This window comes from Neoarius graeffei, chromosome 5, assembly GCF_027579695.1.
Source record: "Neoarius graeffei isolate fNeoGra1 chromosome 5, fNeoGra1.pri, whole genome shotgun sequence".
Lineage (NCBI taxonomy): Eukaryota > Metazoa > Chordata > Actinopteri > Siluriformes > Ariidae > Neoarius > Neoarius graeffei.
In genome coordinates, this window is record NC_083573.1 from 56,956,427 (window position 1) to 56,981,770 (window position 25,344).

The following is a 25,344-nucleotide window of genomic DNA, read 5'->3' on the forward strand; positions in this document are numbered from 1 at the left end:
CAGACAAACCAACCAACCAACAAACAAACTAACACTACCGAAAACATAATCTCCTTGGTGGAGGTAATAATAATAATAATAAGTGCATTAACAGAAAAATTATAAGTACAAAATAATAAGAACTCAAAAGGGCTTTCGTTGGAAATCACATCGTCACCATATAGGTAGTATGGGATTAAAGTTCACTGCCTACCTCCTTCAGTTTCCTGCCAGCTAGCATTGAAGCCCCTGCCGCTGATATATGCATCAGTTTTGAAACGCACGGTAACTGCATTGCCTGTGCTGGACACCTGCAAGGGGTTGTCTGGGGGTCGAGTAGTGCAGAGCTGTGCTAGTCTCGGGGAACTCAAGTCAGGACCACCGTAAACCTGCCATGAAAATTGCCCAGGTAAATACAGTATATACGCCTTAATTTCTTGATTATAAACTGTTACAATGTCATCCAATGCAATATTAAAAGCACTGTAAATCTTGTGGAGTGCATTTAGAATTGAGTTACACACTCATAGTGACCATTTAATACCAAAACTGCACACAAATGAAGTTTTGGGCTGTAAATACATTCTAAACACTATGAAATAACATTTGAGGCCAATATTCAATCTCATCTCATCTCATTATCTGTAGCCACTTTATCCTGTTCTACAGGGTCGCAGGCAAGCTGGAGCCTATCCCAGCTGACTACGGGCGAAAGGCGGGGTACACCCTGGACAAGTCGCCAGGTCATCACAGGGCTGACACATAGACACAGACAACCATTCACACTCACATTCACACCTACGCTCAATTTAGAGTCACCAGTTAACCTAACCTGCATGTCTTTGGACTGTGGGGGAAACCAGAGCACCTGGAGGAAACCCACGCGGACACGGGGAGAACATGCAAACTCCGCACAGAAAGGCCCTCACTGGCCACGGGGCTCGAACCCGGACCTTCTTGCTGTGAGGCGACAGTGCTAACCACTACACCACCGTGCCGCCGCCAATATTCAATATTTATCTTAAATATTATTCATTAAATGAACAAGAGGTGAACACTTTGTGTTGGACACATTTTCTTCACAGGAGAGTACTTGAAATTGACAAAAACATTGGCATTATATTAATATGACAATTGAAAATAGCTAATTAAAAGCATGAACTAAGAATTACTCGCCTGCTTTTGGCACACTCATGTTTTCACTTCTTCAATTTAATAACTTCATTTGTGCACGCTGAGAACTGTTGCTGCATGATTTACAAAATAATATACAAAATAACAGGAGGTGCTTGATCAAGTGCTAGTTTATAAACTGTCAGATAATAAGGCTGGAATCCATTGTATAAAATGAAACCAATTTTGTAGTAATTAATGTGTTCATTACAATTAAGACTATACTATACTATCCATCCATCCATTATCCGTAACCGCTTATCCTGTTCTACAGGGTCACGGACAACCTGGAGCCTATCCCAGCTGACTATAGGCGAGAGGCAGGGTACACCCTGGACAAGTCGCCAGGTCATCACATGGCTGACACATAGACACACAACCATTCACACTCACATTCACACCTACAGTCAATATAGGCTACGTTTACATTACGTCGAATCAGCGGATCATCAGATTAACGTTCTTAAAACGATTCGCGTTTACACTAAAACCATTAGCCGTGCACACAGCAACGCCAATACGCGGATACGCTAATGACATGACTTTAGACAGCGCGTAACATGATCCCAGTGCATTTCAGACGGCGCGTAACATGATCCCAGTGCATTTAGGGCATGCACAAGGCTCACCACTTGCAAGTAGAAGGATGGCAAGCCGCGCAAGGCTCACCACTTGCAAGTAGAAGGATGGCAAGCCTAATACACGGATACGCTCGGCTCCGCAGGCATCCTGCGCTCCAAATCACTCCGCCCTGAACAGCGAGTGCCCTCTGGAGGGTGCGCACTCCGGCCCTGCGCAGCTCACACAGCGCACGAGTGAAGTGAACAAGCCACGATTCGGGACTGAGCCGCTGTGTGTGTGATCCCAGCGCATATCACTTACCACTTGCAAGTGGAAGGATGGCAAGCCTAAAGACAATCATAACTACACAATGGGCAGTATTTGCATCAGTATTTGCAGTATTTTCATACTTTTATACTCTTTAATGAAAGGTGATACAAGGCGGAAGTCCGCACCGTTTTTCAGCAGTCGCGTCACATGACCAACGCCAGCGAATCAGGAAGGTGGATGTCACAGTGACGTTGTCCAATGAGACGCCAGCTAGAGCTCAGCACAGCGTATCCGCGTATTCTCAATGTTTACACAGCACTGGACCAGATACGATCTGGATTGAATACGTGGACGCTGGCGGATTCCCGTTTCCTGGCGTTTCCAGGGGGTTTAATGTAAACGGACAGTGCATCCGCGAAGAAAACGAGACAGATACGGTCTAATGTAAACGTAGCCTTAGAGTCACCAGTTAACCTAACCTGCATGTCTTTGGACTGTGGGGGAAATCGGAGTACCCGGAGGAAACCCACGCAGACACGGGGAGAACATGCAAACTCCGCACAGAAAGGCTTGAACCCAGAACATTCTTGCTGTGAGATGACCGTGCTAACCACTACACCACCATGCCACCCAGGACTATATTAAATATTAATACATTTCCCTGTATAAATAATAATGTAACTTTGTATTTAAGTCACCAAGTTGCCAAATCTGAATACAGCCCTGTCTGTAAAGTTGTTGTTTTTTTTAAAGTATCTATTTAGACATGGCAACACTAATGAAATTGATTAGCAGATAGATGAGACTAGAAAAAGGACCTTATGCTAAAATGTGTGTGTTCGTGAACAAAATTGTAACAGGGCTACAGGATTAGGAAAAGAGGTAGCAGAGCTAGCAAGAAATTATACTGCGCCATTAAAATTACGAAGCTGGTGTGCATTCGTGCATATATGAGTGTGTGCTTGGGAGAGAGTCACAAATAAAGCCTGTGCCCTAATCTTTGATTTCCACTTTTCTTCCACCCTGCTAACTCTATTCACTGCTACTGTTGAGGTCAGCATTCCAAAGGCCTGAGATACTCACACACACCCCTAACAGTGCCCACTGAGTCTGGCGTGTGCCAACACACACACACGAGAATGTACCTCTGCAAAACTGTATACTGTTGTGTGTTTTATTGTTTACGGACCCTCTTTAACTGAGAAACATGATTTTAAATTTGCACTAAAAGTGTGGACATGCTGTTCATGATGGATGCTAGTCATTCTGTAATATCAGTTTGATTTTATTAGAGACATGGCAATGGGGCTCTGATAAAGAAAAGCAGGGATAAAATAGAATAGAACTCTGCTTTACCTCTAGCAGGTCATAGTTACAATCAGGATGGTGCTCTATATCAAACTCATGAATGGTGATGGTGATGCTGCTGCCAGGGCTGGTCTGGATATACCACACACACTCTCGGTTTGCTGGATATTTGTTAGGATAGCCAGGGCTGTTGAAGGAGCCAGCTGGCCCAGCAAGATCTCCACCACAACCTGCAGGGGGCAATAACAAGTCTGAATATGACACACATTCATAAAATCTCTCATGAAATGAGAGGTTGCCATGCCAGCTTTGTGTTTCCCATGACTTCATATCCTTAACACTAAATCCTGTTATGTTTGAGGTCACCTAATATCCTTTCACTATGATAACCATCTCAAAAAAAAGGACTGAATATTGCACATGATATTAAACTGAATAGGGGAAGCCATGGCCTAATGGTTAGAGAAGCAGCATTGGGACCAAAAGGTCACCGGTTTGATTCCCTGGACCACTATGAATGGCTGAAGTGCCCTTGAGCAAGACACCTAACCCCAACTGCTCCCCAGGCTGCTCTTGGTACGTTATGTGTCGCTCTGGATAAGAGTGTCTGCTACATGCCATTAATGTAATGCAATGAATAAGCACTTAGTACTGAAAAAAAATTATACTAGTGATTTTTTTTTTAAATGAATACCTAAGTCCTTCTGTGGAAGAATGACCTAAAATGACAGAAATTGGGAGCAAGTGAAGTGCAGAGGAAACACTGGTGAGATGACCATTGATCATATTATAATTTTTTTTTTATGTGAAAGCATATTATACGTAGATGTTCTGAAACACTGTGGAAGTGGGTTTCCTTTACAGAGGCACCTCTGGTTGTTAAGGATGCATGATGTGTCCTCTGGCATGGCTGTCTAACTTTCTCTCTCATTATTGCCAGCAATATATTCCCAGTAGACTGTTATGCTTAGCACTGAGGTGACAGTAACAATGTTCAGAATCGGCGAAGAAGAAATTCTGCATTTTAATCTGTGCCACAACTAAAAAAAAAGCTTTAAAAAAAATAACATCAATCTCTGTTACACCCACAGACCACATGTGAAATGAAGATTGGAAGGGGGTTTCTCTCAAAAGAAATCTTTCGTTATAGTTACAATAATGTTCCCTAATCCACCCAAGTCTATGAAAAAGTAAATACTCCTATCCCCCACTTTCTTCAATTTCCTTCCATTTGTTCTACTTTATTCCTTCTATCCAGCTACAAAACAAGGCCACTTTATTAATTCTGCATTATTTCATAGCTTCAACATTTTCCTCATCAACATGATGGAAATTTTGGCTCTTGCTTTCTTTACAATGCATTACATCACTCCAGGACAGCTCACTGGTACAGAAAAATGCTGCTGTACTTGGTTTTCTCACTGCTGTCAGAGTTTTGAGAGTACTATATTTGTTTCAGTGCTTTATACAGTGAGCTGAAGGATGTTTCGGCCCTCAGTTTGCTGTTCCAATAAAAATAAATGCAGCCACACCTATTAGCCCAGTGACTCATCTCTGAGCATTAGTTCCACACCACACACTCGGTCACACTCTACAATACCAACCACTGCTACAACACAATGGACACCCAACATACAAATTACAGACTTCTAGTACTTATTATTATTATTATTATACTAAAAGGTTGGCTGAACAGTGTGGCAAAATATTATTCCCAAATGACACATGACTCGCTGATGATGTCAGTGAATCTATGGTCAGGTTGCAATAACAGTATTTAGTAGTATGAAATGCAATGCGAATTGGCTCGTCTTCCCCTGAGAAGTTCTCATTTAAGAATGTTGAAGTATGTTGCATGTTTTTCCACACTCCCATTCTGGAAAAGATGACTAAGCACAGCCCCTAGCCACACAGGCTTACTTTGTGCCTAATACATAAAGTTACAGTGTACACAGAGCACCTTAATCTTCTGAAACTTTCCAAAAGGTCATGAATGGAATATGGAATTGCGTGTAAAGTCTTCCGTGTGTATAGTATGTGCATATTGTATGCATAAACATGTAGACCCTGCTTCCATACAGTTGCACAGAATCTAATTCGGTTTTATTTCCTGAACTATTTTTATTGTCATAATGAAACTTTTCACAATCTGCTGTGATCACTAACGCTTCCAGTACGATTTTACTAAAATTGTCAGAGGAGAGAAATTTCTCACATATCCAATGACACCCTCAGGGTCATCTCAATAACAAAGGACACTCGTTTTAAGACTGCAATGTACACATTTTAGCCAGAGAAGACCGGTGGTTTGAAAGAGGAGTAAAAGAAGCCATCTTTAGGGGTGTTCACACGGCAACTTTTACTCCGGTGTAGCACCGGGGCTGCCCCGGTAGAGCGTTCACACGGTACAAAGTTATACCGGTGTAGCCTCTGAAAGCTGCTTAAACCGGTGCAAATCTAACCCTGCTCGGGAGGTGGTTTAAGAAATTTACTCCGGAGTAAATGCTAGTTTGCGGGGCAGCACCGATATAAAATGGGACGTCTGAACGCTACAGGGGTAGACTCGCTACGCGTGAGGAGAGGTGATTACATACGGGCATTGCATAATTTGCATCCTGGTATTTTGCACTTCCAAAATGGCGAATATCAACAACAACAGAACTGCGTGTCTTCCAGTGTTGCCAGATTGGGAGGTTTCAAGTGCATTTTGGCGGATTTGAACATATTTTGGGCTGGAAAACGTCAGCAGTATCTGGCAACACTAGTGTCTTCATCCACGTTGTTTTCCCGGCGCTTGGTGATGCCATGACAACCGGGAAAAGGAAGTACATTTTCACGCATGCGCATATTTCATTTCCGCAATATTACTATTGTATAGCACGGTCGCAAAAACTGCCGTGTGAACGCAAGTGGGGCTGCACCGGTGCTAACACGCTTCTCTCTAGTAAGCAGGTTTGTGACGTGTGAATGCTCCACAAAATTTACACCGGTGTAAGATATATCGCAACAAAATACATCGGTGCAGCATCGATGCAAATATGTGCCGTGTAAACACCCCTTTTGTCAACCTGGAATGACCATCACTGAACAGAGCCGGTGGTTTGAGACACCACTTATCAGCCACATACAATGCAGTCCTTGGCACACTTCCCAGAAAACTGAATACACATCCACACCAAAACTCAGCTGACTTCAATGATTCACATGATGGTAGAGAGAGCCAACAACCCACAGATCACCCTAACAACCCTCTAGGCTGCTAACACCATTCACACCTGGCCCCCAGGAACTGACACCTACAGGATGACTCAACAACCCAGGTGACCTCAATGACTCTCCTTAGAGTTGCTTTTGGTCCACTAGATGATCAATACCTGGAACTCCCCACTAGTCAGACAGAACTGAAGAAGCCTTTCGGATGAGAGGTGAAACGTCTTTAAGAATTTCAAGCAAGTCCAGTTGCCTTCTTTAGCACCTACGGTTTATTATGACCTGGATGACTGAGAACCTTCACAGACATACACCCTAAGGGTCATTCTGAGGCAGAGTGTTAGTCACAAACCCAAGATTTCCTCTGACCCACTTTCCACTTCCTTTGCCCAAGTTTGGGCTACAATGTGTATTTTTATTTCTTTTTATTCCTACCATTTTGGTACCAGAGCATCCGGAAACCAGTGCTGGAAATAAGGAAATCAGAATGGAACACAATGTGCAGGCTGCTCCCGGAGGTAGTGTCTGCTGGAGGAGGTACAGTCCCACAGAATTTACCAATTAGAGGAGCTTGTGCATTTGGACCATCATGAAGCTAGGTAAACACAGAAAGAGATCAGATTTAAAATCTGACACTTTAAACAAATAACAAATCAGAATCTATTCATAAAAATATTTTGTCTCTACTTAGGTAAAGCACATTGTTCGTTTTTGTTTTGAGTATAACACCACAAGAACAAAAGTAATGCACCCTATTTTCTCATCGCTTTTGAATGAGCACATCAGCGCTGATGACGGAGTATATAAACACAATGCAACAACATAGACACGTTATATATTCCAGAGCTGGTTTTTTTTCTTTTGTTGAGCCGAACTGATATATTCCCAGGGGTATGAGTACTGTAAAAACAAAAGGTTCACTGTTGACTGCCTGAGGAATGAACCTTTGAATGAGCCTACAATAGAAAATCCCCCACTTCTCCTGTGGGCCCCATGATATCATGGCTGTTTGGATCACCATGGTGATGAAGGAACCAAGCAACAACTCTCACCAACTCCAAATTTCTGCCAGTGAGTGAGCAAGAATAATTCAGTGACTGCTTTAAGAGATCCCACCTGCTGCAGCTCCCCATTATATCACTCAGAGGTTCATAAAATTAGATAAAAGATAATGCCAGTCTATAAAATCTCATCTCATCTCATTATCTCTAGCCGCTTTATCCTGTTCTACAGGGTCGCAGGCAAGCTGGAGCCTATCCCAGCTGACTACGGGCGAAAGGCGGGGTACACCCTGGACAAGTCGCCAGGTCATCACAGGGCTGACACATAGACACAGACAACCATTCACACTCACATTCACACCTACGGTCAATTTAGAGTCACCAGTTAACCTAACCTGCATGTCTTTGGACTGTGGGGGAAACCGGAGCACCCGGAGGAAACCCACATGTACACGGGGAGAACATGCAAACTCCACACAGAAAGGCCCTCACCGGCCATGGGGCTCGAACCCGGACCTTCTTGCTGTGAAGCGACAGTGCTAACCACTACACCACCGTGCCGCCCAGTCTATAAAATATGGTCCAATAATATAATCCAGACTTACTTTACCAAAGATGAAAAATGGATGTAACACTAATTCTGAAATGTTATACAGAGAGCCGTTCACAGAAAAATAATCTGACATTTACCACTAACTCAAACATACCTCCAAGTAGTCATAGTTACAGCTGGGAAAGGGACCCTCAAGGTTAAAGTCAGTGAAGGTATAGTTAACGGTGTTGCCCATGGTCACCTGGATGGTCCAACTGCAACTAGCATCAACTGGGTAATTGTTGGGAAAGTTCTCACTTTCAATCACACCGTTTGTCTGGTTGGCAATAACAATACCCTGACAGTCTGTGGAGAAGAGGACAGAACACAATAACAACAATGACACCCTAAGATGTGTACTTATGTGTTTATTCACCATGAAAATGAGATTAGACACTACATGGCTAAAAGTTTGTGGACACCAGGTCGTCACATCCATATGTGATTTTTGGACATCCCATTCCAGATTCAGTCCCCCTTTGCTGTCAAAATAACCTCCACTCTTCCGGGAAGGATTTCCACTAGATTTTGGAGTGTGGCAATGGGGATTTGCTGATTCAGCCATTAGAGTATTAGTGACATCAGTGCCTGACCTCGGGCAAGTAAGCCTGGGGCAGTCAGCATTCCAGTTCATCTCAAAGGTGTTCAGTAGAGTTTAGGCAACTCAAGTTCTTCTACTACAGCCATGACAAATCAGGTCTTCATGGACTTCACTTTGTGCACTGGGACACTATCATGCTGGAGCAGGTTTGGGCCCCTTAGTTCCAGTGAAAGGAACTGGGCAGCACTGTGATGCAGTGGTTAGCACTGTCATCTCACAGCAAGAAGGTTCCGGGTTTGAACCTCACGGCTGACGAGGGCCTTTCTGTGTGCCGTTTGCATGTTCTCCCCGTGTCTGCATGGGTTTCCTCTGGGTTCTCCGGTTTCCTCCATGATTCAAAGACATGCAGATTAGGTAAAATACCCAGCCACTAGGGTTGCACAAGCCAGGGCGTACTTAGTGCCAGTCCTAAGCCAGGATATATTGGGGAGGGTGGCGTCAGGAAGGGCATCCGGTGTAACACTTATGCCAAATTGAATATGCAGATCAGGATCTGCTGCGGTGTCCCCTCACGGGAACAGCCAGAAGAAGAAGATCCAGCAGAGGAAAATTATAAAGCTGCAGGATGCAAAGATGTCCTATGCAATTGTGTGGTTCCAACTTCATTGCAACAGTTTGGGGAAGAACCACATATGGGAGTGATGGTTGTGTTCATAAACTTTTGAGCATATATTGAATATTACGGAGTGATATAACTTTTTTTTTTTTAATTCCCACATTCTAATTAGTTAATGATTTATTCTGTGTGCAAGACTAAATAGATCAGGGTTTCTTTGTCTGGTCAATTGATCTAGTTTTGTAATCTAGCACTAAAAGAGTCCTGATTTAAAAAACAAACCAAAAAAAAAAAAAAGCATTAGAAGTAAGAGTCAAGCTGCCTAATGCCACTGTAAAGAAACAAATAAAGGCACATTTTATTGCACCTGATCTTTCAAACTCTAAATTTAATTTCCACAAATTACACAGGGGATTTAGGAAAGCCTCCTGAACATTCTTTAGTCTACAGTGCACCTTCCTGCTTGCTACCCACAGCCACTTTTTGAAACCAACCTGACCATTTCTGTGTTACACTGAAAAAGAACAATGGGCCAGAAACTCATGCAGAGGAACTCACTATAGCCACATTCATTTGTGAAATGAAGTTATTAAAATAAATTAATTGAAACTTGAAAAAGACCTTTAATCAAGCATGTTTGTTCACTTACTAGAAATGTAGGAGGCTACAAAGCCCCCCGCAGTGATGACGCTGTCTGTGCGTAGTTTAACATACAGATGTTCTTTGGTGGAGTTAATGGGGTCAGGAATCTGGTTCCCACATAGTTTGGCCAACTCAGGAGCATTTGTGCTGTTTCCATCATACACCTGAGAATACACACACACACACACAAATTAGTTTAGTAAAATATACCGACTGTTCTTAAACAGTTAAAGTCAACCAAGTATCTTCTTACCGCCAGGTAATCATAATAACAACCAGTGCTGGATTCCAGATGAAAGTCTCCAAAGCTGAGATGGATTTTACTTCCTGGATTGAGTTTAATGTGCCAGTAGCATTCAGCATTGGGGTGGTAGGGCAGGGGGTAGTTAGGGGATGTGAAACTACCAGCACTGGTGGTCAGAGTTCCTCCACAACCTAGAGCATGAATGAAAGCATTAGCATGGATGGGACACATTGCAAAAATAAGATATGATGAAGTTGCACGGTAGTGTAATGGTTAGCACTGTTGCCTCACAGCAAGAAGGTTCTAGGTTCGAGTCCAGTGGCCGACGGGGGCCTTTCTGTGTGGAGTTTGCATGTTCTCCCCGTGTCTGCATGGGGTTTCCTCCGGGTGCTCCGGTTTCCCCCACAGTCCAAAGACATGCAGGTTAGGTTAACATGGGGTGGCCTTGGGCTGACATGCCCTTGAGCAAGGCACCTAAACCCCAACTGCTCCCCGGGCACTGTAATGTAGCTGCCTACTGCTCTGGGTATGTGTGTGTGTTCACTGCTTCAGATGGGTTAAATGCAGAGGATGAATTTTACTGTGCTTGAGTGCACATGTGACAAATAAAGGCTTCTCCTTTTCCAGACAGTCCACATTTTTGGCCTCTTCCTGCTCCCGAGACATCTGTACCAGCTAGTCAGTGTTACAGATGCTGTTCAAACATTAAGCTCATTATTTAAATGAGCATAATAAAATTCTGGCTATTTATTGGAACTATGGAGCTCCCCCCCCCCTTTCCACTGTCAGAACACAGGTTCACGTGGACATCATTTATAGGCTTATTTGTACTTCACTTATTAAGATTTGGATTAAACCCATTTCCTATTCAAAGCTATTCAATGACCAGACAAACTGGCTAATACATGTAAGTACTTTAAAAAAATAAATAAATAAAATACAACTTTGGTAATATGGGTTGTGACTTCCACTGTTGGAACATAATAAAGAGCTACTGGTCTAGAGTCCATGAAGACTGATTGGGGAAACACTGAAATCAGTCAAAAGAAGTAGAACATACCTGTCTGTGTACCATCCCAGTGTGCAGAGAAGCCTTTATAAGTGATTGAGGAGTCTGAATGGAATTTGATCCACAGTCTGTTACTATGTGATAGCACTAAAGGTGGAGCTTGGGTTGAGCAGTATCGACCAATTAGAGGTGATGTTTCATAGCCTCCATCTCTGCAGGAAAGAAAAGTCTATGTCAGGACAGCATTAAGAAACAAAAGTATAAGATACAGAGCGTTTTAAAAACGTTCCTCACCTAATTTCCACATAGTCAAGTGAGCAGCTGCTGGAAGCTTCCAGGTTGAAATCGGTGAAGTTCAGCATGATCTGATTGTTGACCTCAACTATAATTTTGAAGATGCACTCACGGGTGTTGGGGTAGTTGTTGGGGTAGTTGGGTGTGGTGAACACTCCAGTTGGGGCTCTGAACACTGCACTGCAGTCTAGAGGCGATGGCAAATAACAGTTAGTGTCTGCTGTCCTTAACTTACACATTTGTCAATGCAAAGATGCAAAGGAACATTTTTATGGTTCATTATCTATAGCATTATTTAAGCATACTGAAAGCTACTTTCCATCTAGTTATTTTCATATCCTACCTGTGCTGGCATTGAGTGAGATATAATTGGCAGCGAATCCTTCTGTTGCCATGCTGGAGTCTGTGACAAACAGGAGGGTCATGAGGTTGTCAGTGCTGGTCAGTGAGGGAGGAATTGACCGTCCACAATATCTGGGGGGAAAAGGGTGCAAAATGTGTAAAATGGTTATAAACTTGTATTGTGTTTTTTGTTGCTGTTGGGTTTTTTTGCATCACACCAACTGATGTTGACCTGCTAATGCTCTTACCTGCCCAGAAGATGCCCAGTCTGAGTTGTGCCATTGTCATATATCTCCACATAGTCAAAATCACAGTTAGTATGGTACTCCAGGTTGAAGGAGGTAAAAGACAGCCGGATGATGCTTCCAGGTGCTACAGCAATGTGCCAGGAGCAGTTGGCACCATGAGGGTAGTTGGTAGGGTGACCAGGACTAGTAAAGCTACCTGTAGGAGCTGTGAGGGTGTCGCCACAGCCTGTTCATGAAATCAGATCAATACATTAAGATCATGGAGAGTTACACCAAACATCAACTTTCAACTAGTTTACAGCAGGAAACAATCTATATAGTCGAATGCTACTTTGATACATTACCTTCCATAACAGATGTATACTCTGCAGTGAAACCATGATTGCTGACTGAAGCATCAGTACTGAATGCTATATACATGTGTTTCTGTGTGGACTGCAGCATACTGGGAATCTGGTTTCCACAATACCGGCCAATCAAGGGAGAGCTGGATGTAGCACCATCTCTTATCTAAGAAAGGAGAGTGGTTGATGAGATTTAGGATGTATTTTTCGTGCTATGCTATGAAGTCCATAGATCTACTATGTAATGCATTCAGTCAATGAGAAATCGATCCTTTTTGTTTTGTTAAATTATACAGGGAAAAAGCTACGTACCTCTACATAGTCATATAAGCAACCTGCACTGCCTTCAATATCAAAGGCGAGGAAGCTGAGTGTCACAACGTAGCCTGTGGGCTGATTGATGACCCACTCACATATCTTGTTGTGAGGGTAGGGGTTAGGGTGAAGGGGTGTGCGAATCTGGCCTGAGCCTGAAAGAGCTCCTCCACAGCCTGAAAGAGACAAATGTCTTCCTTTTCAAATCAGAATATAATAGCTACACTGTGCTCACTGGGCATAAGAACATTTTGTTGCATTTATTAAAATATCTCCCGCTCAAGTCATACGACAAATACAACAGTTAAAACAACTCTCAGCTTTTGACTCAGTAAATCACCGAAAGGCATATTTCCTCTACATCTGTGACTGATTGATGGCACGCATTAAAATAAAACTAGTCACGCATGCCTTCATAGTCTCAGTGGTATAAAAACAAGTCTTACTGATTTCATATACAGCCCTAAAGCCAGCATGGCTGACAGACGTGTCAGATTTGAAGCGAATCCAAAGGGAATTAGCAGATGACAAGATGGCATCAGGTAGTGTGGTACCACAGTACTTTCCAAAAAGTGGGGCTGTTTCCGTTGGGCCATCACGCACCTGAGGTAAGAAATACACCCTTCTGTTAAAGCACCATTAGTTATTATTAGTAACTTGTATAGCTCCCACAACCCACACAGTCTATCTTTCTCCACTCTCTCTCTTGCGCACACACACACAAGCACACAAAATACCTCCACATAATCAAATTCACAGCCAGTGTGATATTCCAGTTCCATATGCGTGAAGGTGAAGTTCACCCGCTCACTTTGAGGCAGTCGGATCAGATAAATACACTGTTTGTTATGTGCATAGTTATTAGGCCAGTTGGGGGAAATGATAATGCCTTGACTTTCTGTGTATGTTCCTCCACATCCTGGGTCAGCTACAACACACAAAGACAATCCGTATAGTAAAGGTTACGAAATGAACTTTCTGCTATAATTAAGTCATAGATTATCATAAAGAAATTGAGGTGTAGAGTAAGATGTTGAGAAAAAAAAAACTACAAATATAATGAATAAATGAATGCATGGATAAAACATTCTTGCAAACTATTTTCATGACCTTTGAAATCTCTTCTGGATATCATTTACGAGTCATAAAAATGTTATAACTACTTTATGAGGCCATGAAATGAAAAAGGCAAGATTTACAGCTTTACCTATATTTGCTTAGGCATAATTCAACACTAATTAAACATTTAAATACCAAGAAAAGAGTTGTTAGATCATGAACACAGCACATTCCGTGTGTATATTAGATATCATATAATAAGGAAAAGAGATGTCATATGTGCTGTCACATATTTTTTACAATCCCATAATCTTAGTGTTGGCATTTGGCTCAACAGTTATAACCTATACTCACTTGGAGAGGTGGTATATGTGATATGGAAGCCACGGTCACTAATAACAACATCGGAGTGGAAATGGATCCAGGCGGTAGGGCCTGTGGTCTGCAGTGGTGGTGGAGAACCACTGCTACAGTATCGATTAAGAAACGGATCCTCAGGGAGCAGACCGTCTCTGATCTAGAGCACAAAGTGTGCGGGTTTCAATAAAATCAATGCTTCAAAGGCAAAAAATGGTGTTGCATCTAATGATGTTGCATCTAGGCATCTAATGGTTAATTGTCGACCTACTTCAAGATAATCATAGCTGCAGTCAGGATGGTGCTCAAGACTGAGAGTTCCAAAAGCAAAGGTAATGATTAGCCCTGGACCCACATCTATGGTCCAATAGCAGTCACGGTTTGGTGGGTAGTTGCCTGGGTAACCAGGTGATTTGATGTCACCATATGAATTGGTCAGATGGCCACCACACACTGGGGACAAAAGGAATAAATGGATGATTAATAGCAGTTTTTATTTATATGGCATGCAATATAATCTTAATTGTAATATAATTAACATTTTGCTTAAGGGCAACATTCATAAGGCTATATGATACCTACACATAAGCCTTACATGACAAGCATACATAAACATTTATAATATAAATATACGGAACCATTCATAAACATTTACCTGTTTAAACAACATAGGTAATAAAATCAAGTGATGCAAATTCTAAATAAAAGCCAAACTAAATACAATTATTTGAGGAAAAAAAAAATTGCTAAATTGGCATGCGGCTTTAGATAAATAATTGTGATTTTGAAATAAGGCATAAATGAGACTAGTTAGAAATATAGCTCATTATAATGTAGAGCTAGGCTCCACTTTGCTGGCGACCCTGCACAGGATAAGCAGTTATTGACTTATTGATTGATGGATGGTTGGATGGATGGTTGGATGGATGGATGGATAATGTAGAGCTGAACACTTTCGGCAATACCTGGTGCTTGGGACTGCCAGACCACAGTGAAGCCGCCCTTGTTGATTATGTGATCAGAGCTGAACCAGAAGTATAAAGAGTTGTGGGAACTGAAGAGCTCAAGTGGGGCATTCGTGCCACAGTATTTGCCAAGCATGTAGGCAGATGGGCTGTCTCCATCATGGATCTGTAGGAAATCAAAGTTGCACGTGGCGCTGTACTCAAGCTCAAAAAATGGGAATGTGATCCGCAGAATCTGGGAGAGAGAGAACAAAGGTACATCTTATTAGTTTCATAACAATTTCATTAGTTTCATAACATTTTATAACAAAACCAGGTTTTGGGATATAGTTTTATTTGACTGTTTTAGAGATTATCACTGACCTTGTCCGCATCAGTTCTGACCACCCAGGTACAACTGACCTTATGGTCATACTGGTCATGTCCAGGAGTGTTGGGATAACTAAATGCACCAAATGGACCCTCCAGGACTCCTCCACACTCTGAACCACACATAAACACATGTCAAAGACTATCAACAGAGTATCGTCTAAGTGAGTGCAGACACACTGATGAAGAGCACACCTTGTTGTGGAGTCTGGCACTGTGGGCCTGTCCACTGTGATGTGCAGTTACAAGTGTAACCGTTAATTCCATCAATGCAACTGCCTCCATTTTGGCAGGGATTACTTGCACACTCGTCAACATTCTGGTCACAATTCTGGCCTGTCCAGCCTGGGTCACAGTGGCAGATATAGCCAGTGGCTGTGTTCTAGGAAAGATAGATAAAACTGATGTTGGTCATCACACTTCCAAACAATATGGATAAGCTTAGCAAAGGACAAAAGAGAGAATAAAATGTGACATCCTAAGATATATACTGTGTGTCAGTTACCTCACACTGGCCATTGACACATGGGTTATTGGAGCCACAGGTGTCAATGATCTGAGTACAACCAGCAGGACCAAAGCCATTCCCCACATAGCCAGGAGGACAAGTGCATGTAGGGAAGTTGCTGCCTGGAATATAGTAGGGCCCTGAATCAGAACTCTAAACTTGGTGTTATGAATGATAAAAATTCAGTAAGGTTGTGAGAAAATCCCCCTGTACTGTCTATTTATTATCTATCTTTCTATTAGGCCCTATAGTTAAAGAGGAGGCAGATCCATTATGTTTGTCCATTATATCCATTATAATTGTTGCCCAATGACCCATTTTTGTTCTCACATAAACGCCAATGGTGCACTTAAATTGTAAATCCTAATGGCTTTATCTTCTGCTTAGTGTCGCTGATCATGTGCTACTGTGCAGAGTGCCTATTGTAAAAGTGTGTATGTGAGGCACCTGGAACAGAGGTACACGTGGCCAGAGGGGAACATCCTCCATTGTTAGCTGAACATATGTCAGACTGAGTGCAAGTCTTTCCATCCCCCTCATAACCTACGCAAAAAGAAATTGAGACCTTGACATTATTTCAATGCATTTAGTGTATAATACAGTATATTTATTTTTTTCGCAGTCCAGTTTCCATCAAATCGTGTGCTCTGATTGGCTCGCGAGTGGTCCAGAATCCTACGATCCGGACCCCGGTTACGGACCTTTGACGACTCGCTAGTTCACAACAACAACATAGTCGCAATTTTTTGTCAACATTTATTTTCGCATTTCTCAGTATAACAGCATTAATTTTACAGCATGGATAACGATAACGACAGTGTTCAGAGCAAAAGCGAGTTTTACTACCCTGATGAAGATGAAATAAAAGAAAACATTTCAGGAGAAAGCCGAAAACCCTAGAATTTGGTAAAGAAAAAAAACAAATAAATATATTATTTACCAGCTTAAGGTCGGTCCGTATCGTGAAGTACCGTGACCTCGGCCTTGAAAATACTGACTTCGGCCCAGAGGCCTCGGTCAATATTTTCAAGACCTCGGTCACGGTATTTCATGATACAGACCTCCCAGCTGGTAAATAATATATATGGCTTTAGCTGTATTAGCACTTAAAAACCTATATAACTCCCAAATCCCAAAGATGCCCAGAATTGAATTGAATATATGAATTGTCAAATTTCTCAAAGGCAAATAATATAAAAAGCCATGTAATACTAGTCAAAGCTGCCTTTTAACAGGTTCCCCCACCAATCATATCTACTTGATACAGTAGTGTTATTTAAATGAGCATTCTGAAGATGGGATTGGAAAAATGGGAAGAAATAAGTGCAGAATGTTATCAGTTTAAAAACATGCTGTATAATCAGGATGTATGGTGAACTGGATACCTGGAGGACACTGTCCACAGTGGAAAGAGCCCATGGTGTTAAGACAGGGCACCACTGGGGAGGTAGAACATCCCCCATTGTTCGTTTCACATTCATTCACGTCCTGGCAGCTGTAGCCATTGCCCTGCCAGCCTGGATGGGTGACACAAGAATAACAGCCGAATCAATCCACAGAACAGATATTGATATTACTCAAAATGATGTGGTTAAATTTAGAATTTATGAACAGATGGCATAGGGTCCCGCACTAGACCAGGATTCAAATGTATTACGTACACAAGACTAATACAGTAATAATAACAATGTTAATCTATGATTACTACATTAGAATAACAATTAATTTATTAGGACAACATATAAATATTTATAAATGATCAAAATGGATCCTGGATTAGTACTCATACCCAGAAGTATGACTCCACAGAAACCTGTCTCTTGTCTCACCTGCTGGACAAGCGCCACAGAAGAAGGAGCCTGGAGTGTTAAAGCACTCTACTGGGGGATTAGTGGAGCAGGGCTTGTTGGGGAGGCTACACTCATCCACGTCAGCTGTGCAGGCAGGGCTACCAGGAGGAGACATCCAGCCAGAGTCACAGATGCACTTATATTTGGGCTGTTGAGAGAGAAAATAAAGCAAAACTCAAAGAGTAAAGTGGATATTAGAGACCATTTAAAAAAAAAAAAAAAAAAAAAAAAAAACTGCTGATACCTTTGAAAGCTCAAAATCCTCTCAAGTGCGTTTTTAAAATGATTCTTGACCATCATTGATTAAAAAAAAAAAAAGCTCTAAATACTGACATTAATATTAACAGGATAATATACTTGGGCTGCACGGTGGTGTAGTGATTAGCACTGTCGCCTCACAGCAAGAAGGTCCGGGTTCGAGCCCCATGGCCGGTGAAGGCTTTTCTGTGTGGAGTTTGCATGTTCTCCCCGTGTCCACGTGGGTTTCCTCCGGGTGCTCCGGTTTCCCCCACAGTCCAAAGACATGCAGGTTAGGTTAACTGGTGACTCTAAATTGACCGTAGGTGTGAATGTGAGTGTGAATGGCTGTCTGTGTCTATGTGTCGGCCCTGTGATGACCTGGTGACTTGTCCAGGGTGTACCCCGCCTTTCACCCGTAGTCAGCTGGGATAGGCTCCAGCTCGCCTGCGACCCTGTAGAACAGGATAAAGCGGCTACAGATAATGAGATGAGATAATGTACTTTCACTGCTTATTATGCACTTAAAGGAAAAATCCACCCTGATCCTACCATTTTTACTTTGGTTAACAGTTTCTTACATTACCCTCAATACCATTCGACTACCCACTGATAGCATCGCGCTAATAGCACCAGTGGGAATTAGCTCACTTCATCTCGACCTAAAGAGACAAATCCAACAGCACTTTATTCATTTTAGTCTGTTTTCATTTTCCATAATTCGACATTGGATTTCTCATAAATATGAAATTGATTAGCACTGGAAAATGGTAAGTGAAAAGTAGCTAACAGAAACACCTGAAAGTTTTCACATATGTTTGAGATCACTGAAGTTTTTCTGCTGTTAAATACTACTGTAACTGTTCTAACAATGTGGTCTTGTGACATAACAGGCGTAACAAAAAATAATTTTACCCATCAACAAATTGGCACCAGAATCGCTTAGCACATGACAAATATTTCAACACCATCGTGTTTCATGAATTTCAGGGTGAATTTCTCCTAATAAATAAAGCCATCCCTGTAATACTCCAGCAAAATATAGAGGTATGTATATTAACAAAAACAACAACAATAACAAAGACAAATCTTCAACATAATTCAGCAGCAAGTGTGGCACTGTATGCAGTTTATTATATTTGCACATGGATTATCTACCACAGATTATTACCTCATTAGGTGTTACTCTGTCAGAATCAATGCACACCCCATGCTCACACAAGTCCCGACTCCCTCCTGTGCAGTCATCATAGCGAGAGGTGCAGTGGGGTCCATACCACTCTGGCAGACAATTACAACTAGAATGAATGACAAAAACAGTAAGAAAAAACAGTAAGATCAAAACACCATGACAAAGGCTTTTCAGTAGAGGAAGTGATGGCAGGGATCAGGAAGCATGTTACGTGTAAGAGCCAGCAGTGTTAACACATGTGGCTCCATTCTGGCAACCCTGAGTGGTTCCAGCGTAGATCTGACACTCATTCACATCCACAGTGCACGTAGGACCCTAACATGACACCACAGGCTCAGGGTCAGTGCAGTGCTGATACGTAAAACAATACAAGTGTGTATGTATGGAAGTCATTTTGAGCCATCATACCTGCCAGTTCTGAGGGCAGAGGCAGTGAAAGGAGTCCAAAAGGTTTAGGCAAGTCCCAGAATTCTGGCATGGGTTGCTGCTACATGTTTTCCGTTGGATAGTCTAGAAAATAAATAAATAAATAACTATCAGGAACATTATATAATGTGTGTGTCCATATTATATATATATATATATATATATACACACACACACACACACACACATACACTATATATATCAGTTTCTAACAACACTGACTTAGTGCACTCTGGTGCAGGAAGTCATGGGTTTGCACCCCAGTTGAGGCAACTCCAGTGAGGGCCTGTAGATAAGGCCTTTAATGCTACCTACTGACCTCACCAATGAGAGACAGAAAAACAAGAGAGAGTCATACTCGCTCAGACGTTGCCCAGCCTAACAAGGTCTCAAGGAACCAGTGCAACCTGATGAGAAATGGGCTACTCAACAAGAGCATGGACAAGAGCTGAGAACACTGGACTTTTGGAATGCTACCATGCAAGTGAGAGGGGTTACAATAGATGTTTTGATACCAAACATCTACAATAACACCAAAACAACTAGTACCTCAATGTTCCAATATCTGCAAGTAGCAACTGTTATTGCAACTAGAGATACATCACAAATGCTACAGCAAGGAAGAGCCAGGACGCCAGGTTGGGGGGGGTTTCATCATTATCCTCACAGTCCAAGACTGAAACTGAGAACTCCCCCAGCACGAGCAGCTGACCTGAAATTGAAAATAGGAACAAAGCTGAACACCTGGAACCACTGTGCCCAATTACTAAGACTGAACGAGGTACCTCCTGGAAGCAGCAGTACAAACGATTCCTACTAAGATCAAGGTGACCCGGAGAGAATTTAGCCAGGTATCAGAAAAGAATGACAAGGAAAGGGCTACCTAAGAAATACAGCAAGCTGTCCATACCTGAGGCTCTAAAATTGTGGTCCTGTGACATTAGAGAAACACACTATACCTCTATAGAGACTGCCAAACAAAGACTCACAGCCCTGGCTACCCGTCGAAGGAGGTACGCAAGCAAAGCTGAAGCTAGGAGAATAAATCAGATGTTCTCCACTCAGCCATCAAAGGTGTATGCCCAGTGGCAGGGTAATGACAACATGGTTCCAGATCCACCAAGGCTGGAAACTGAATACTGGAAAGGGATATGGGAGAAGGAAAAGTCATATAACAACAGTGCTCAGTGGCTAACAGATCTGAGAACCAAACACAGCGATCTCCCTGAACAAGACCCAGTAACCATCATGTGTCAGAAGTAAGAGTCTTGAAAATGAAGAACTGGCCAGCACCAGGCCCGGATATGGTTCTATACCTACTGGCTAAAGAAGCTAACCTCACTACATGAGCCTGTATATACATATCACTTACACACACACACACACACACACACACACACACACACACACACACACACACACTCTTTTACATTGTATTCAATTAAATGAAGAAAACAAAAAAAGTGTTCTGTTTAAATTTACCTGCTCTACTGTTTGGACCCTGGACATAAGTGTGGCCACACTTGTGTTCAGCTTATTCAGCTGGTTTTGGATCTCTTGAGATGGGCCACTATTCTTTATTGTTTCGATGTCATCTTGATTGGTTTTTATCTGAAAGTTAACGAAAAATACACATACCTTAAAACATAATTACTTTGCTGAAGCCAACAGAGCTAAGGTTAGTTCAGATCAACTAAGAACATTTATTAAAAATAACAACAACAACCCTACTAACCCATCTGGGTTAGTGATCTCAATTCATGATAAACTGGTCATGGGAAATGCCTAAATGGTGTTCACAGATATCTTAAGTACCCAGTGGCATCCAACCTTTCATTTAGCCTACAGGAACATAAGTGTTACTAGTGGACAATACTATCCACAGAAATCTATATTTTATTTCAATGAGAAATTAACAAGCATATTTGTGACATGAATCTAATCTGAGCCTAATAAGAATCTGATCTGATGCTTTTTTTTTCCCCTCCATGACCTTACCTGCTGTAATAGTTCAGTGAGGTCCTCGTTCCCCACCTTCACATGACCATTACCTGAGGTGTCAAAATGGATGTTTTTATTGTTTCCCGGCGTAAAAGTAAGGTGACCATCCTTGGAGATCATACGAGGCCTGCAGGTGAAGTCATCATATGAATCTTGAGCAACAGGGCACCAAATTCAGATTCAAGTGAAGGTACACTTCACCTATACCTCATCAGTAAACTTCATACATTCCACTTTTACACAACTATCTCACAAAAAATTAAATAAATAAATAAATAAATAAATAAAAATACAATAATCTCTTAACTCTCAAAAACAAGACTGCAGTGTGACTGGAGTGTAATGCATTTGTTTCCAAAAAATACTTTAAACAGCACATTTAGAACCTGCAGAATGAAGTTTATATGTTGAAATAATTTGCTCAGCCTGTATAAAACACTTCATGATCTTTGCTTTGTGTACACACACACACACACACACACACACACACACACACACACACACACAGATCAGCCATAACATCATAACCACTGACAAGTGAAATGAATTACATTATCTCATTACACTGGCAGCTGTCAAAGGGTGGGATTATTAGGCAGCAAGAGAACAGTCAGTTTTCAAAGTTGATGTGTTGGAAGCAGGAAAATGGGCAAGTGTAAGGATCTGAGTTACTCTGACAAGGGCCAAATTGCAATGGCTAGATGACTGGGTCTAAACATCGCCAAAATGGCACATCTTTTGGGGTGTTCCTGGTTAGAACAGTGGTTAGAACCTACCAAAAGTGGTCTAAGGAAGGACAACCAGTGAACCAGCGACAGGGTCATGGGTGCCCAAGGCTCATCGATTCACATAGGGCACAAAGGCGAGCCCATATGGCCCAATCCAACAGAACAGCTACTGTAGCACAAACTGCGGAAAAAGTTAATGCTGACACCTTTGTGTTTTAGCTAGCATTAACTTTTTCACCAGTTTGTGCTACACCACTCGTATTTTTCCATACAAACCACATCTGGGACATTGAGTCACATATTTTCCTCGTGAGGAGAGCAATTATTTTTTTAAATATAAAATTTGTGTACTTTTTATTTGTGAATGTGTCTATAAAATAAAAAGAAAAAAAATTACATGTTGGGTTGAAGATATGAAGTTTATCTTCTTGTGTTGAGAAACTCGTATTTATATGAAATACATCATGGATCTGAGTGACATATTTCCCAATATTTCACGCCGATGTCGTCACTCCTGGTGTTTTTCCGCCGACGAGACATGCATTGTCAACATGGTAAACCGGTTCAAAATTAAAATTATTTTGATTAACTTGCATTTTGTGTGTGTGTGTGTGTGTGTGTGTGTGTGTGTGTGTGTGTGTGTGTGTGTAACATGAACATTACACAACGGCACGAAGATACGAAGTTTATCTTATTGTGTTGAAAGATATTTTACTTGTTCACTTTGCTCACTCATGCAATATGCATTCACCAAAGATAACCTTCATATCTTCGCACAACCGTATAATATCCTCCTCCTCCCCTCACAAAAAAATTATATTATTTATATATATATATATATATATATATATATATATAAAATTACACACACAGTTGAGGTCAGAAGTTTACATACAGTGACGTGAATGTCATGGCAATATTTGGGCTTTCAGTAATTTCTTTGAACTGTTCTTTTTCTGTGGCAGAATGATTATACAGCATACATCTTTAATTTAAAAAAAAAATCACTAGAATTTGGTGCACAAGTTTTAATTTTCTTTGGGTTTTCTGAAATCAACACGCAGGGTCAAAAATTTACATACGCTCACTTAGATTATTAATTCAGAGGTGCTGAAATTTCCAAAATGTCTTATCTTGCGAAGGCCAAAGTGTCTTAACTTCCTGTTAGTGATCATGATTGACTACAGCTGGTAGCTTCTCTGTGCCTTCATAAAAAGGGTTTGTTTACAGCACTCATTGGATTGACCAACACACAGTAAAATGGGAAAGTCCAAGGAGCTCAGTGCAGATCTGAGAAAGAGGATAGCAGATATACACAACTCCAGAATGTCTCTTGGAGCCAGTTCTAAACAACTGCAAATTCCAAGATCAGTTTCAATTCAAACAATTGTATGCAAGTTATTGTGAGGTGTAGTCACTTTGCCAAACCACTTTGCTTCAAGAAAACCCAAACTGTCACCCTCAGCTGAAAGGAAATTGGTTTGGATGGTCAGGAACAACCTGGGAACCACCATGGCACAGCCCTGCCATGAACTGGAAGCTGATGGATCACTGTCTACAGTTCAGATCACCATGAACTAAGAGGCTGCTATACAAGAAATAACCCCCTGCTCCAGAATTGACACCTTCAAGCTTAACTAAAGTTTGACACTGACCACACGGACAAAGAAAAAGCCTTCTGGAGGATAGCTGTATGGTCAGATGAGACAGATTGAGTTGTTTGGCCACAATGACCACCATGTACAGAGGGACACTGTACCAACTGGTGGTGGTAGTAGGATCATCATGCTCTGGGGCTGTTTTGCTGCCAGTGGAACTGGTTCATTGCACAAAATGGATGGAATAATGAAGGAGGACTACTTCAGAATTCTTCACCATAAACCACCATAAACTTGAACATGACTTGAGAGTTACAACAGGACAATGAACCCAAACATGCATCAGAGCTGGTTGTGGAGGATAAAGCAGGCTAACATTAAGCTTAAAACAAGTCCTGACTTCAACCCTATTGAAAATATATGGACTATGCTTATAAGTTGAGTCCATGCCAAGAAAAAAAAATTAATTGAACTCTACCAATTCTACCATGAAGAGTTATGAAATATGCAACCAGAATTCTGCAGAAGCTTGTTCATGGTAAACAAAAATGTTTGGTCAAGGTGAATCTTGCAAACAGACATTTTACCCAAATATTAGGTGTGCTGTATGTATATTTTTGACCCTGTATGTATAATTTTGACCCTATGTTGATTGCAGAAAACCCAAAGAAAATTAAAACTTGTTAAAACCAAATTCTAGTGTTTTTTAAAAAAGATGTATGCTGTACATTGTCATAGAAAAAAAAAAGTTCAAAGAAATTACTGAAAGCCCAAATATTGCCATGACATTCATATCCAAGAAGACATTCATGTCACTGTATGTAAACTTCTGACCACAACTGTACACACACACACACACACACACACACACACACACACACACACCAATGTGCAACTACAAGTCCGGGTTATAAGGTAACCTCTTTCTACTTACTGGGCATCGCTGAGGTCTCTCTTGCTCCGGCTGTGAGAACGTTTACCCTGCTCACACTGCAGTCCACTGAGGAAGAGGAGGGCAATTAAAGGCCAGGACAGCCAAAGTGTCCAAGCCATGCTGAGAGTATGTCTCAGTATGCTCTTCAGACACCACACTGCAGATGAAACCAACAAGCAACGTAATGGGCCAAACACCAAAAAGTGTACTTTGCCCCAAACTGGTTCGCTGAGACCATCACACTCTCCAATAAACTGGATAAAACCATCTGAGGAAGGAAGGCAGGTCGGGCCCATATAGCACAACAGTTAATTCATTTTACTGCATCATTACCAAGCATCATCATATGATTTTCAGAGATCAGTAACCGCAGTTAAGGTGCTAAACCAACCCTATCCACCATCACCCCCACCCACCCTAGCAGTACAGTG

At 41.7% G+C, this 25,344-nt stretch overlaps 1 protein-coding gene across 2 annotated transcripts in view; it reads right to left on the reverse strand.

Annotated features, from left to right (window-relative positions):
- The window catches only part of cubn (cubilin (intrinsic factor-cobalamin receptor)), a 55,663-nt gene extending 30,450 nt beyond the window's left edge, over positions 1-25,213 (reverse strand). For both annotated transcript variants that reach the window (XM_060922126.1, XM_060922125.1), the window contains exons 1-29: positions 24,914-25,213; positions 21,651-21,780; positions 21,135-21,263; positions 19,635-19,736; positions 19,438-19,541; positions 19,206-19,332; positions 17,777-17,945; positions 17,333-17,464; positions 16,395-16,490; positions 15,945-16,069; positions 15,635-15,821; positions 15,434-15,552; positions 15,071-15,305; positions 14,377-14,558; positions 14,103-14,265; positions 13,427-13,617; positions 13,136-13,292; positions 12,687-12,865; positions 12,375-12,540; positions 12,031-12,256; positions 11,784-11,914; positions 11,441-11,627; positions 11,198-11,358; positions 10,147-10,328; positions 9,901-10,057; positions 8,210-8,400; positions 6,937-7,096; positions 3,340-3,521; positions 194-368 (exon numbers count right to left, since the gene is read on the reverse strand). In XM_060922126.1, coding sequence (XP_060778109.1) covers positions 194-368; positions 3,340-3,521; positions 6,937-7,096; positions 8,210-8,400; positions 9,901-10,057; positions 10,147-10,328; positions 11,198-11,358; positions 11,441-11,627; positions 11,784-11,914; positions 12,031-12,256; positions 12,375-12,540; positions 12,687-12,865; positions 13,136-13,292; positions 13,427-13,617; positions 14,103-14,265; positions 14,377-14,558; positions 15,071-15,305; positions 15,434-15,552; positions 15,635-15,821; positions 15,945-16,069; positions 16,395-16,490; positions 17,333-17,464; positions 17,777-17,945; positions 19,206-19,332; positions 19,438-19,541; positions 19,635-19,736; positions 21,135-21,263; positions 21,651-21,780; positions 24,914-25,209 — 4,741 coding nt within the window. In that variant the 5' untranslated portion in view covers positions 25,210-25,213. The remainder of the gene's footprint in view (positions 1-193; positions 369-3,339; positions 3,522-6,936; positions 7,097-8,209; positions 8,401-9,900; positions 10,058-10,146; positions 10,329-11,197; positions 11,359-11,440; positions 11,628-11,783; positions 11,915-12,030; positions 12,257-12,374; positions 12,541-12,686; positions 12,866-13,135; positions 13,293-13,426; positions 13,618-14,102; positions 14,266-14,376; positions 14,559-15,070; positions 15,306-15,433; positions 15,553-15,634; positions 15,822-15,944; positions 16,070-16,394; positions 16,491-17,332; positions 17,465-17,776; positions 17,946-19,205; positions 19,333-19,437; positions 19,542-19,634; positions 19,737-21,134; positions 21,264-21,650; positions 21,781-24,913) is intronic.
- Positions 25,214-25,344: the final 131 nt, after the last annotated feature.